This window comes from Malus domestica, chromosome 10 (assembly GCF_042453785.1).
Source record: "Malus domestica chromosome 10, GDT2T_hap1".
In the NCBI taxonomy this organism is placed as follows: Eukaryota; Viridiplantae; Streptophyta; class Magnoliopsida; order Rosales; family Rosaceae; genus Malus; species Malus domestica.
Window position 1 is genome coordinate 4,770,316 of NC_091670.1, and position 14,304 is coordinate 4,784,619.

Below are 14,304 nucleotides of genomic sequence, written 5' to 3' on the forward strand. Positions count from 1 at the left end.
ATTATGATCTTATTTTTCTTCAGAACTGACATCGGTTTGCTATATGCTGTTACAGGAACTGTTAAACCTTAAGGAAGGAACACTTTTGGAAGGAACCGTTAAGAAAATATTTCCATATGGAGCTCAAGTGAGGATAGAAGAAACTAACATGAGGTATGCTGGCTTTAAGACTTACCTCAAAATCAGACTGGCTCATAGTTTCCCTGAATTTGCCTCTTTTGAAGAAATGTTGCATGTGTGTTGTTGTGCTTTTGAAAGATCAGAACGCCACAAATTGGAAGTAAAATAGCATTAGCTTTCAATGTATCTAAATGAATGAAGATGATCAGAAGACATAATATAGTTATTCAGAATATAAATCAAAAGGCGTGTGTTATCCACACACCCCTTTTTACTTCTCACACACCCCTTGTTAATTTCTACCCTTTGATCTTCTTCAATTCACCCGATCCAATGGCCGAAACTTAATTTCTACCTTTTGATCTTCTTCAATTCACCCGATCCAATGGCCGAAACTTAAAAAGGTGTGTGAGAAGTAAAAAGGGGTGTGTGGATATCACACCCTAATCGAAATTCTGAACTTTAAACTGAAAAGGCGTGCAGTTATGTAATACTTTTTACCTAATGGTTGCTCCTCAGGATTGCCCCATTCTGAAAAGTTTCAGAACTTCAGCTGATTCTTGAAGATTTATTCTGGTAGTTTGAAATGTATCACAAAGAAAATATATCTATATGCAAGGTGAAATGTATCACATTCTGGTAGCTTGCAAAAGCGTGTACAAGTTATTTATGCATGAGCCTCGCACCAGTAAACAAAAATGGAAGACCTTCAGTTCAGTTGACAGATGATGATCGTGTTGGAAAAAAGGCCTTTGTGTTCTCTGGTGGAAAAGGCAGTCACGATGGAGAAAGGTCCCATAGCAGAGCTGCCGTGTACTTTTCTCTAACGTCCACGGTGGAGAAAAATAACATGCTTTGCTCAAAATCATATTTCAATTCCTAAGTGTTAAAATCCGCAGTGTTTGGGGTACTAAACTCATGCAGTTGTTGGATGCCAAGTTCATCCAGATGAAGGCTCAAAATCAGCTTCGTCTCCACACAGCTACTGACAGTAAACAATCCAACAAAAACATGAGGGACTCAAATTGTCTCTCCTTCCCGTGATTTATGAGTCAGCAAATCAAATGTTTGTTGGTTAATGGTTATGCTACGGATTTATTGCAATCCGATAGCACTCACCACAATTCTGCTTTCAACAAGTGCCAGTCTACCAGATGCCTCCAAAATTTAAAAGAGGAAGAAAAAGTATCTGGGCATACTCAAGATTGTTTGCATGAAATGGAGCAATCACGGTGATGGTTTAAAAGATGGAAACCCTCCTTTTAGTCATCCGCTCAAAAACCAAAAGACCAAATTTGGGCCAAGAGCGAAACGGCATGCCGCAGGTACAATGTGTTCGAGCAATCCAAAGTAAAATAAAGGGGCATGGAGACAGCTTCGAACCACTTCAAATTCCGTAGAGGAGAACTATCTCAAATGACAAAGCTCGAAGGAAATACGTTACGTCAAAATTAATGGGTCAAATTTCCCAAGTGGTCAAGTGGCACGAAGCCGCATAAAAAATCAAAGGCACAAAGCCGCGTCAAAATTCAAATGGCACAAAGCTGCACCAAATTCCAAATGGCACAAAGCTACATCTAGAACTACGCCGGTTTTGATTCCATCAAGGATACGTAGGCAGCCTAGTCTCACATTCTAGATGCAACTGCAAAATCGAAACACCAAATCGAATCCCTAGTTCATTCATCCAAATCAAAACCCCAAATCCTTTTAGTGTGTCATTTACTCACTAAAAACCCCAAATCCAAATCAAAAGAACTAGGGTTACTTGATCCCTCAAAAGGGTACGTAAGCAATCTAGGGCTGGACCTAGGTGCGGTCGCAAAATCAAATAAACACACCAATCCTCAAATTTCATTTCTTTCAGACTAGAAACAAAGGGAATCCCTTTCTCAAAAGAAGGGTTGTAATTAATAGGCTCATAGGTCTAGAATGAGTCGAACTCAAAATAATAGAAATCTTTTTGAAAAGATAAACGAGAGTGAAATTGTGTTGAGTAAATTATTTGCCCTTGTGACAATTTTTGCTCAACACCAATCGAGATTTCTTGCATGCTACATAAGATAATTAAATTGGTTTCTCCGGGAGACGTAGCGCATAAGGGCCAGGAGAAATGATTTAACAAACAACTGAAATATCTAATTTTTCAGTTATGTTTAGGTCACATGATGTTTAATGCCACGACAACATCTGTTGTTTCAGAAAACATTTTTCATATGTTGAGGATTGCTCTAAGTACATTTTGCTTGCTGATGAAGCTTTTGTGAACCATGGTCTGAGGATTCAGGTTCATGGCTTTTGTTTTATTAGGTTCTGCAAGAAAGAGAGACAAAAATATCATCGTTCTTGGAAAATAAGAAAAGATGCACGGCTTGCACCATTCAACTTTTCTTGGCTTGCAGCATTGCAGGCCTTGAAAGTCCCAATTGATGCCGAATTCAACTTTTCTTGGCTTGCAGCATTGCTGGCCTTGAAAGTGAGCATGGCCTATTTTCATCAAACAGCGAGGTAACACCATCCCTTAAGAAAATATTTGTTTCCATCAGTTATGATTTACTCGTTTCGCCTGAGTACTAGGCAAAAGGTGACCGCTGTGCTCGCCGATCTTAAAGTCGGAATCCCCTGAAGATGATGCTCTACCTTTTAACAAGTTAAGCAGGTATGCAAATTGGAAATGATTCAAACTTGAAAAGTAACAAGAACCAAGGTGATGCTTAAGGTTGGCCTGTGATATTGGTAGCTCGAAAAAGCACTGTTTAACTTTGCCATTCATCTCATACGCACACATTCCTCGAGAGCGGACAGGTAAAAAGGGCAAACCATGTTGTTTTGGGACTAATCTTACATTTGAAGATAGGGAAATTCAAAGTCTCATATCATTGCTCTCGCTTGTTCGATCTTCAACTGTAATTGAACTCTCATCTCCAGTATGATGGTGCACTCATTCATGTCCTAGTTATATATGCAAATTTGTTTCAGTGGGCTTGCATTTGAAAACTTAAAAACTAAGAAAAGTACAAGTTTATTTCTAAATCACAAAAATAAGAAAGAAAAGAAGTACAGTTTTATTTCTAAATCACAAAAACTTAAAAACTTGTTTGGTTAAGAGACAGAGCAGGGAAGTCACGACTTGTGCAATACAACAGAAGTTCAGAGTTTAGGTGCTTACTACACGCACCCGTAGACGTTTCAACTCTTGCTAAGAACGCTGGATTTGATTTTCTCAGATCTAGCATTACACAAGCTAGGAAGTACTTGGTGGAAACTGAGTTTTTCAGAAGGTATCCTTTTTTAATCCTTATTAATGTATCCAACCTTAAATTTATGTGTTTTTTTTTTAAATTCAAAGATCTTAACGTCTGGTGCAGACATTCAAGGTATTTTTCATTTAGGTTATTCACGTTTTTGTTAATTTATAGAGATTTTGTTCAGTTAAATGTATTTCTGCTAGTGGAGAATGTTTGTCTTTCACATCCAATGTTGCTCAAAAGTACCTGGACTCGTATGGAGATGCACAAGGACAAGGTGTTGTTTGTATCAATTGAGTCAAAGGATGGAGCATATGCTGTTTTAAAGTTAACTCCTATGTTAAAGAAATGCGGAATTTTGGCCTTCTCTCATCGGATGGGTGTCTTTCGGAAAGCGTATGTTCATTGTATTGTATTTGCCAAGTTTGAGGATGACATTAATTTGCTTGCTGACCATATGAAGGATCTGTTCAATTCTAAAACAGGTAGGATTAGGCCGAAGTCTGCTGATTTGGGAAAGGTGAAGGAAATTTTCTCTAAGGTGAGGCTAGTGGGATGTTTTGGGTTTCCAGTCATTGAATACAAAGGTGTCCGAGTGTCAAGGCTCTTTCCTGGTTCCGACGGTGTTCCCATCAAGGAACTGCTTTGTGGCAATCGCGTTGCTGGGTGGGTTTGATTCCTAAGTTACAAGTTCCTCGGGATCTTTACTATGTTAATAGGAATTGAGTATTGGGTTTAAATCAGTATGCTCTGTTGAAACAAGTCATGCTTGTCAGGTTGTGTGGAGATTGTGTAAGTGTAGTAAGCACCTAAACTCTGAACTTTTGTTTTATTGTGACTAATCTAAACTCTATACAATCTCCACAAAACCTAACAAGCATGGCATAATTCAACATAGCATATTGATTTAAACCAATACCCAATTCCCTATTAACATAGTAAAGATCCCGTTGAACTTGTAAGTCAGGAATCAAACCCACCCAGCAACACAATTGCCACAAAGCAGTTCCTTGATGGCAACATCGTCGGAACTAGGAAAGAGCCCTGACACCTGGACACCTTTGTATTCAATGGCTGGAAACCCAAAACATCTCACTCGCGTCACCTTAGAGAAAATTTCCTTCACCTTACCCAAATCAGCAAATTTCGGCCCAATACTACCTGTTTTTGAATTGAACAGATCCTTCGTATGGTCCGCAAGCGAATTAATTTCATCCCCAAACTTGGCAAATACAATACGATGAACATACGCTTTCCGAAAGACACCTAACCGATGAAAAAATGCCAGAGTTTCCCATTTCTTAAACGGAGTTAACTTTAAAACAGCATATGCTCTATCCTTTGACTCAATTGATACAAACAACAACAACACTATGTCCTTGTGTATCTCTAAATCTACATATGAGTCCAGGTACACTTGAGCAACATTGGATGTGAAGGACAAATATTCCCCACTAGCAGAAATACATTTAACTGAACAAAACAAAACAAGAACAAAATCTGTATAAAAACAGATAAATTAACAAAAACATAGTGAATAAGCTAACTGAAAAACATAAAAAATGAAAAATACCTTGAATGTCTCCACCAGAAAAATTGTCCACAAGAGCACAAGACACTATTGCCCTGGCAAAGTAGTTCTTCGCAAATTGGACAAAAATGTCACCAACAGACACATTGCCATTTTTTCAAACTCCTCGCACCTATAATACAGACCTTAAGATATGAATTAAAAAAATAAAAATAAAAAACACATAAATTTAAGGTTTGATACATTAATATATAAGGATTAAAAAGGATACCTTCTGAAAAACTCAGTTTCCACCAAGTACTTCCTAGCTTGTGTAATGCTAGATCCGAGAAAATCAAATCTAGCCTTCTCATCAAGAGTAGAAACGTCTACGGGTGCATTGTTTTCATTTTTTACTCATACCCTGTAAATAACAGGTGTCTGCAAAAAAAATACCAATAAAAATTTGAAGCACAAATATAAAATCAATAAAAATTTGAGTTCAAATAAAACATAAATGACTCAAAAACAACATACCTGATCAACGAAACTACAGAAAAACGAAGCAGCATTCTGATACTTAAGCACCCAATGACGAAGCTGATCTTTAGTGAAATCAGGACGTTTATTATCACCAGCAATTTTCTTCAAGTATTGGAAGCCATTCAGAGCAACATCTTTAAAGACAGGAAAGCTTTTCAGTTTTTCACAGCGATCAAGGTAATTTTTAGTATCGATTTTCATCTTTTCGATGACCGACTACCATTCATGGTAAGATACAGAGTATCGTCAAGTTTCCATATCTTGTTATAGTCACCACTCGCTTCAAAAAAAAAAAATTGAATTAAAATAAGCACATAAAAATACAATTAATTATACAATTAACTAATACATAAACAATTAATTATACAAAAAACTTACAAATGGCCAATTTGTCTTTCTTCATAAGAGAAGCTATAAAAAAGCAGGAACCAATAATAGCAACAATGTTGCAGGTCCCAAATAGAATATCTGCAAAAAATTAAAAATAATTGAGCCAACAGTTAGAAGATAAATAAATAAAGAGCAAAAACAAAAAAAAAACCTTCGCCATTCTCAGGCTCCATAGCAACACTTGAGAAATACTGCAACACTGGGCGATTCAGAGGAACAAACCAAACAAGGTATGCCGGTATTTATAAGTAAGAAAAATCATCACTTTTAAATTTTACGGCATACCACACACGGATCATAACTCAAAAATGATTCTAACAACTTAATCTTCCTAACAAAAACAAGCCATATTTGTTTCATTCCGCAATATCTATAAAATGCGAGAAATAATAAAACAGAATCAAGAGAATTTATAACCACAATTATGGGTATGCAGCTGAGGCAGTCAAAATGAAAAGAAATTGGAAACAAGAAAAGAGAGCGTTACCTGAATTGAAACAGCCGATTCTTCTGTCCAGTTCACCGGAGCATGTTTAGGGTTTATTACATATGGGCACATGGGCCAGATTTGCAATTGGGCCTCCATCTGGCGCATCAGGACCGAATGAAACACAAACAAAAAAACACAAGTAGGAATGCGTGGACATCAAAATTGTTAAAAATTAATTAATAAAAAAAATGAAACACAATCCTAAAATTAAACCAAAACGAAGATGAAAGGACGAGGGAATGGAATCTACCTCATCCAAGTAGAATAGGTGGGCGGAGAAGGCTGAGAGAGAGTCGCCTGCAAAGCTCACGGCAGTCCTCAGAAAGTATGGAGAATGCTTCCCCGAGTTGTCCCTGCGTTCGAATGTCACCAAGGTTCTCAAAAGTACCCTAATAAAACCTAAAACATGATCTAAATGGGCCCTAAGAGGCTTACCTTAGTTGCACTGTCGAAAACTCGCCGGTGAGATGCAAGCACATTGACTGTGCTACAGTGCGTGCAAGGAAGAGAGGGGGAGATCGAGGGAAGGGTGAGCGAGAAAAGTAAGGGTCCTAGTGGTGGTGGTCGTCTGGGTGTTTGTATGTATGTGTGTGTGTGAGTTCCTCCATAGAGGAGAGAAAAGCGATCGAGAAAGAGTTTCGGGGAGAGGCAAAAGATAACCGGGAGAGAGAAAAGAGAAGAAAGGGGGAAAGAGAGAGGACTGCCACGTTGCATCCATAGGGGAAGGGAGACTGGGGAACCAAAAAGAGAAGGGGTCCCACCCGGCTCACTATTTAAGGTCCCAAAAGCAATTCCAAAATAAAAATAACCTCTTTTCGTGAAATTACATAAATGTCCTCCCAATTCAAAATCCGTTTAATTAATCGGGACGTTGTTACATTTTGAGTTTAAGGCAATGATAAAGGTATTTTTCTATCACCTTCATCGTCATTTAACAAGGTATTTGGTTCCATACATTGTAATATAAAGAGAATCATCAAGCTTCCAAATTTTAGTATAATCATCACGAGCTTAAAAAAAATAAAAAAATAGAAACACAATTTACAAATAATAAAATAAATACACAAACAATCATATATAAAACAGTCAGTATATCTATGTTGTCAGACGCGATTTCGAAGCTACAAAAATGCGAGAACAAAAAATCAATACAATGTTGCAAGTACCAAATTCGACATATGCATATGGTAAATATGAAATAAGTCGTTCTGAATCCTTCTCAGCAGATCTGCTCATTTTATATGTCATGGACCGATTGTCTATGCTGTCACAAGCCCTTCTTGAATTGCCTATAAATCCGGCCTAAACGATCGATCGATCGAGGGAGGAGATAGATTGAGAACGGCTACCTTATAGTTGTACTTTGAGTCTGGTTTTAAAGCGGCTGACAAAGAGTTCTGAAACACAAGGTACGAATTTGAAACTTTAACCTAATCTTGCTAGCATCTGAAATTGCCAAGTAAACAAACTCCCTTACATTGCCCCCTTACATTTATGTTATGTTAGGGAAGTGACTATTTCCCCACCTACAAATATTCCACTTAAAATGAACATACTGAACAGGAAACATCAAGATTACAAGAAAAATTTGGAGTGTCAAGATATCCAAATTGAATGCTAGGTAAGCCAAATTCAAAATTTTGGGTTATTGGGGAGCAATTTGATGGAGATAACTCAATAAAAAGAGAGGATTTCAATCTTTTCGGAATGAAAAGAGATTAAGAAAAACTAGAATAATACCTGAATAACAGCCACTGCAAGATGTCTTTTCGGTGTGAAGGGAATTATGTTATGCTGTAGTATTGTAAGAACTCAAGATTTTTTACACTATCAAAAAGGATTCGGAGAAAGACTTTGAATTTGGTGTGTGAGCTTTAGGTTGGATGTAGGTTTATATGGAGAATAAAAAAGGATGAGGTTGTAGATAATGTCATGTGGCGCAGCATGATTGGTTGAAAATCTTATTGAAATCTTATCGAATATCTATCCACAAAATTGTAATTTCTGATAATGACACATAACGTAAAAGGATTGGTCAAAAATCCTATTTGAAATTAAATATAAAAGTTTTTTTATTACTTTTTTAAAAAATAATTTTTTAAAATTATTTGTTCAGTTAATTTATTGGGGTGGAGATGCATCGCCCAATTGTCAGGGCAATTATTGCCTTAGTGGGGTTGAGTTACCCTGTAAATAACGATTATTATCTGCACGAGGTTGTTGGTCCGCTATTCTGGCGAGGTTCACCGGGGCATCAATGGAGTTCCATTCTCTAATCAAGGAAGTTTCCTCTACTTCCCTAATCTTGAGCCCCCTTAACAAAGCTCCAGAACCTTCGCCTCCAGTTATTTGCTTCTTGTGGGGCACTCCTACGGTGGACTTAGGAGGCACACCACTGGATATCCTCCGTTCTTCTTGTTCGGTTTCGAATATTCCTCGGTCCGAACTAAGCGGACCTCTTTTTGAACCTTCTCAGCACGTATCCAGTCAGGATCAAGGATTGGGTATTTGGAGCAATGATTGACAATGGCGTCCGCAAGCCGAGCGGGAATAAATCAAAACGACACGTATTCTAATTTACTCCAATGAATCAATGATTGACAATGGCATCCTCGCCTGAATTCGGAGTGTCTCGAGTGCTTTGCAACATTCGCTAGGATGAATATCCACGCGTCATAAAGATAGAAACGATAGCTATTCTGACTTATTCCGAAATACATGATATTAAGATAACTATCCATTCTCAAAAGGAACAGGAAACACATAGTCATGTGAAATTGTGAGACCATGATTTTCTTGAAATTGTGGGATCATGATTTTCTAGAGTCGGAGTAAGGTAGATTGAAACATGAATATCTCAGAAGTCCGGTCATGGACTTAATAGCTTCTGCAGCGGAGCTTCCCAGACGGAGCAGCGATGCCATCATTATCCTATTCTGGAGTAGTGGGCGAAATCCCCTATTCTGGAGCATTGGGCAAAATCCAACGAAAGCATGTTCAATAAGAAATCAGTCAAGTTTCCTATATTCTTAGAATTCTTATAATCATTGGCATGTGTCGTAAGTAATCATACTCTAAAAGGGTGCAATTTCTACTACTAGATATCGTTTGAGATTTTCCTGGTTTAAAATAGATTTTATATCCTAAAATGACTTTATCTAGACTAGTATAAATACACTATTCTAGGGTTCATCTATCGCAATACAATTATCTCTTGCCTACTAGTTGAGTCTCAAATATTTTCTTACTAATTTGACTGTTGAAGAGCCTTTGGGCGGCACTCCTGGTCCTCAGCTACTTACGGGTGTTAGTTCTTTTACAAGTTAAACGGATTTGTGCATCTTCCTCCACACAGTGATGTAGAGAAAGTTTGAAATTTCAAGTAGTGGTTAGGTTTTTTGCATAGTTGAGCCGATTCTTGGTAGGTAAATTTAACCTAGAGACTTTACTTGGCTTTGATTTTCTTACAAAATAGTCTTAAGATCTTTTGAGAAGCCCTAAAAAGGTTATGGCCACGAAATATCCTAAAATGGGATTAATTACTAAATCCTATCTTAATACATTCCATAAACCCAATTGAAGATAAACTCTATCATAATCAATCATGAATGCTTCGATAATCATCCCATGATATTTGTGAACACGGAAAATTTCCTGAAACGAAAGAGACAAGAACGACGTGCACAAACAAATATTTGTATTTGATGATTTTGGGTTACAATCTCTCTCTATTTTGATCATCTGATTCGATCTCCGTAAAGTGTATTTGTGGATGTGTGATTGACCCAAAGGGCCGTTGGGCTTGATCTAAGGATGAACGTTCTTCAAGGGTCGTGGACTTGATCTTGAAGGTGGATTTGAGCGGATCTTCAAAGGGGCTTTTGGGCTTGATCTTTGAAGAACAGTGATGAACGGATCTCCAAGGGCTTTTGGGCTTGATCTTGAAGAACGGTTGGATGTGTGGATTTGTCGACGTTGTTGATCCAAAGGGCCGTTGGGGCTTGATCTTGGATGAACGGATGATGAACGATGGTCCTTTCTTCAAGGGCCGTCGGGGCTTGATCTTGAATTGGTGGATGGTTGATCCAAGGGCCGTCGGGGCTTGATCTTGAATTGGTGGATGATTGTTGATCCAAAGGGCCGTTGGGGCTTGATCTTAGGATGAACGATGAACGAAGAACGAATAGAGCTTTCTTGATTCTTCGGGAACCTGGATGCTTGAGAGCTTCGGAGCTTCGGAGTTTCAGAGCTTCAAGAATTTTGCATAATGATTTTAGTCCCTCCCCATATGAATGAAATGGGCTTGTATTTATAGAATTTTCCAAGGCCTAATTTTGAATATAATATCCCAGATGAAATAAGTCGTTTCTGCCAGGTGTTGACACGTGTCCTGTTTGATGACTTTTCCAACTCATTTCAATTTTTCGTTGAGTCACACGCTACGTGTAAAATTTATGTAATACATGAGCGTTGACACTTTGATTTATCGGTCAACATTTATTTACGAAATTTCGATGTCTACAAATGCCCCCACTTCAAGGCACGTCGTATACATGTGCTTGTCACGTGTAGGAGATACGTTTTGAAGTCCCTTATTGTAGATGTCGATCCAAGGGCCATTCGAGGCTTGATCTTGAATTTGGCTGGAGATTTCTTCAAGGGTGGCTATGAAATGATCTTCATCGTATATATCAGTAAACGTGCTTGTATCCCTCCAAACGTTATGGAATTCAAAGCGAGGAATAACCAGAACTGTATTCAAAAGACCAGCAAGGGCCACAGCATTGCAAATCGCAGAGCGCTGTTGGTTAAGGCCACCATTAACCTCCCCAATTAAGTAACCAGTAAGGCCTGGGGAATCTAATTGTAGTCCAGAAGCTGAAGGTGGGCAAGGCTTCTGCTCTTTCAACTTCCTTCTGAATCTCCATACAGAGGACAACTCAATCGGAGTCGAGTTATCGGCCTGAATGTGAGGCCAGAGCAGCTGAAACATCTCGTGACTGCGGTAAACGGAACCGGGAAGAGGGGTATGACCCACTAGACCAGAGAACGGGCCCACACACATGAGCAGGCCAGAGACGTATAGCAGGGGAAGAACCACCAGTAAGCGGAGGAATCTGCGGAGGAGAAAACTGGAGGCGATGGAGATGGGTTTTGTCCGGAGCTTCCGGCAGCAGTGAGGGACTGTAGAGTGACGGCGCGGCGACGAGATTGGGCACCGCGTGGATGTCCTGGTGAAGGTTGGTTTTGAGGATTTGGACGTGGACTTGTTGATGTGGTTGAGGTTTGTGCACCTTTAGAGCTTCTAGTTCAAGAGCCGTCTCGGGAAATCTGAGTTGAGACGAAATCGTCCGACACGCTGCCGTTGTTGACGCTAGAAATGATGTATTGGATGGGAGGAGTTGAAACGTCCTCTAGGTTCAGGTCCTGCCATGGGTACACATCGATATTGTCCTCCAGGTTCTGCAAATTTCTGCAGCTTTCGGATCCAATTCACCCAGAGAACTGGACTGCTTAAGTTGTCTCTGTATCGAATACGTGTCACCCCACTGCCTGTACCCCGAGAATTTTGCCATCGCATGATCCGACCTATTTTCCAGATCTGACCTTGAGGCCTCTGTAGCGAACAACCGTAGAAGAATGTTGCTGGCGCGGTGGTTTAAGAGGTTGTGGGATCTGTGAGCGACGGCGGATCTTAGACTGATCACCGAGAGCGCGGTAAATTTACCGGAGGAGGAGACGGCGCTTGAGTCGGTGACTGGAATGGAGAAGGGTTTGGTTGGAGGAGAAAACCCGAAGTGGGTTTTGAGAGCTGGGCTTATTGGGATTTAGAAAGATGGGCCGCCCTTTTTTTTTTTTTTTTTCACAAAGAAAATGTTTGTATTTGTAATAAAAATATACTCTCAATAGTCAAATATTCAATAAAATCTTATTTATTTATTTATTTTTATATATATATATATTTTTTTTATTTTGATGTGACTGAACTCGAAATTGAATGCTCGAGCTGCCTACTTACCCTTCCAACGAAAAGATCAAGTCAAAACGTAGTTCAAATACAGATTTATTTTTGGTATTTTCTTTTTGTGCCGTTTGCAATTTTAACTCATGCAGGCAAGGAGTGTTGGTGTCGTTTGCAGTTTCAACTCGTGCAGACAAGGAGCATTGGTGTTGCCTTTTATGCTCGTGCAGACCAGGAGTTTAGTGCCATGCAGTTTAGGCTCGTGCAGGCGAGGGGCCTCGTGTCCTACAGTTGAGGCTCGTGCGGATAAGGAGTTTTGGTTCATGCAGTTTAGGCTCGTGCGAACAAGGAGCATTGTGTCTTGCATTTTAGGCTCTTACAGACAATGAGCTTTGTGTCCTACAGTTTAGGCTCTTGTGGACAAGGAGCTTTGTTGGTTCGTCAAGCGATCCGGGAGAGCCGTTCCTTGCAATCTTCATAGCAAGGAGCCTTGACTGAGTAGTTGAAGAAGTCTGCAGGAAAGAAATCACGCATCGTGATGGGGATGGACGATTTATGTGTCGAAATTTCATCATCTTTAACACGTTCATGTTGCTTTGAAGGTTGACAAGAGCTGCTTTGCCCCCTTTCCGATTGGCGGACTTGTGGAAGAGACGTATGCTTCTTGTGCAATTTCTTAGGAGTGACTTGAGTCCATCCTTTAACTTCGCTTGACTTGGAGCATGCCCCCAACGGTTGAGGTGAAAACTTTGTGTCGAAAGAGTCATAAGTGATGGTGGTATAGTTTGACTTCACCACATCGTCAAGATCTAGCTCGATGATTCCTTTCTGAGTCAACTTCATGATGAGATCTTTCAGCACGAAGCATTTTTCTGTCGGATGACTGAGGAAGCGGTGGAATTTACAGTATCTTGGACTGTCGGTGCGATTCATCTCTTCTGGCCGTTTGCACTTAGGCAAGCCGATCACCTTCTTTTCCAGCAAGTCTTCTAACATGGCAGCCACATCAGAGTCGGGGAATGGATAAATCTTCTCCTCAAGCTCCTTCAAAGTGTGTCTACGCATCTCTTGATCACGAAAAGCTTCGGTTTAAATCGCCTTGCCTCGTGTGGAGATTTTGACGGGAGCTGTGTTGACCGTCATCGCTTCCTTGGTGGGTTTCCATGCAGCCTTTTCCATCTTTGTCCCAAGAACTTTGTCGTTCTTGTAGTCGGCGATCGGTTCTTTCTTCCTATGATGGGCGATGCTCAACTCCATGTCATGGGCGCGAGTGGCCAATTCCTCGAAGGTCCGTGGTTTAATGCTTTGAAGGATGTATTGCAAACCCCATTGCATGCCTTGGATGCACATCTCGATTGAAGAGGTTTCCGAGAGCCTGTCTTTACAGTCGAGGCTTAGAGTGCGCCATCTATTGATGTAGTCAATGACTGGCTCGTCCTTCCACTGCTTTGTGCTCATTAGCTCTAGCATGCTCACAGTGCGGCGGGTGCTGTAGAAGTGGTTGAGGAATTCCCACTCTAATTGCTCCCAGCTGTTGATGGACTCAGGCTCTAGGTCTGTGTACCACTCAAAGACGTTTCCTTTCAGCGAGCGCACAAACTGCTTGGCGAGGTAATCCCTTTCGGTTCCTGCGTTGTTGCAAGTTTCAACGAAGTGGGCAACGTGTTGTTTCGGGTTTCCCTTTCCATCAAATTGCATGAACTTTGGTGGTTGATAACCCCTCGACATCCTTAAGGCGTCGATCTTCTTTGAATACGACTTTGAGTACAACCCGGAGGTATATGAGCTCCCTTCGTACTGTGCCTTGATGGTGTTGGTGATCATCTCTTGCAGCTGCTGGATAGAAAGAGATCCCATGAGTGCCGCTGCTTGGTCTGGCTTCGGCTTCACATCGTTTTTCTCCACCTGAGGCTCATCTTCTTCTTCATCTCTTCTCTTTAGTGGATCATTCTCTGGGTCGGGTTTATCGCCGTCCTGCGCCTCCAGTCAATTGACTAGTGCTGCAATTTGCAAGGCTTTTTCTTCCACAGTTCGGGTTAGC

The 14,304-nt window shown here is 40.2% G+C and overlaps 1 protein-coding gene across 1 annotated transcript; it reads right to left on the reverse strand.

The window, feature by feature from the left end:
• Window positions 1-2,379: 2,379 nt before the first annotated feature.
• LOC103422047 (uncharacterized) lies at window positions 2,380-7,715 on the reverse strand. Its single transcript, XM_029109375.2, has 8 exons — window positions 6,737-7,715; window positions 6,552-6,654; window positions 6,299-6,397; window positions 5,800-5,889; window positions 5,416-5,701; window positions 5,171-5,319; window positions 4,942-5,071; window positions 2,380-3,072 (listed from the first exon to the last, which is right to left on the reverse strand). Exons 1-4 carry the CDS (start codon window positions 6,778-6,780, stop codon window positions 5,833-5,835), a joined length of 303 nt encoding a protein of 100 aa, XP_028965208.1. The 5' UTR covers window positions 6,781-7,715; the 3' UTR covers window positions 2,380-3,072; window positions 4,942-5,071; window positions 5,171-5,319; window positions 5,416-5,701; window positions 5,800-5,832.
• Between the last annotated feature and the right edge of the window lie 6,589 nt (window positions 7,716-14,304).

Bases quoted from the DNA above. Each gene is read 5' to 3' on its own strand.
- LOC103422047 (XM_029109375.2), bottom strand. From the start codon at position 6,780: ATGTGCTTGCATCTCACCGGCGAGTTTTCGACAGTGCAACTAAG. The intron at 6,398-6,551 runs GTAGATTCCATT...CTGATGCGCCAG, and splicing joins ACCTATTCTACTTGGATGAG to ATGGAGGCCCAATTGCAAAT. The intron at 5,890-6,298 runs GTAACGCTCTCT...AATTTTTTGCAG, and splicing joins AATCGGCTGTTTCAATTCAG to ATATTCTATTTGGGACCTGC.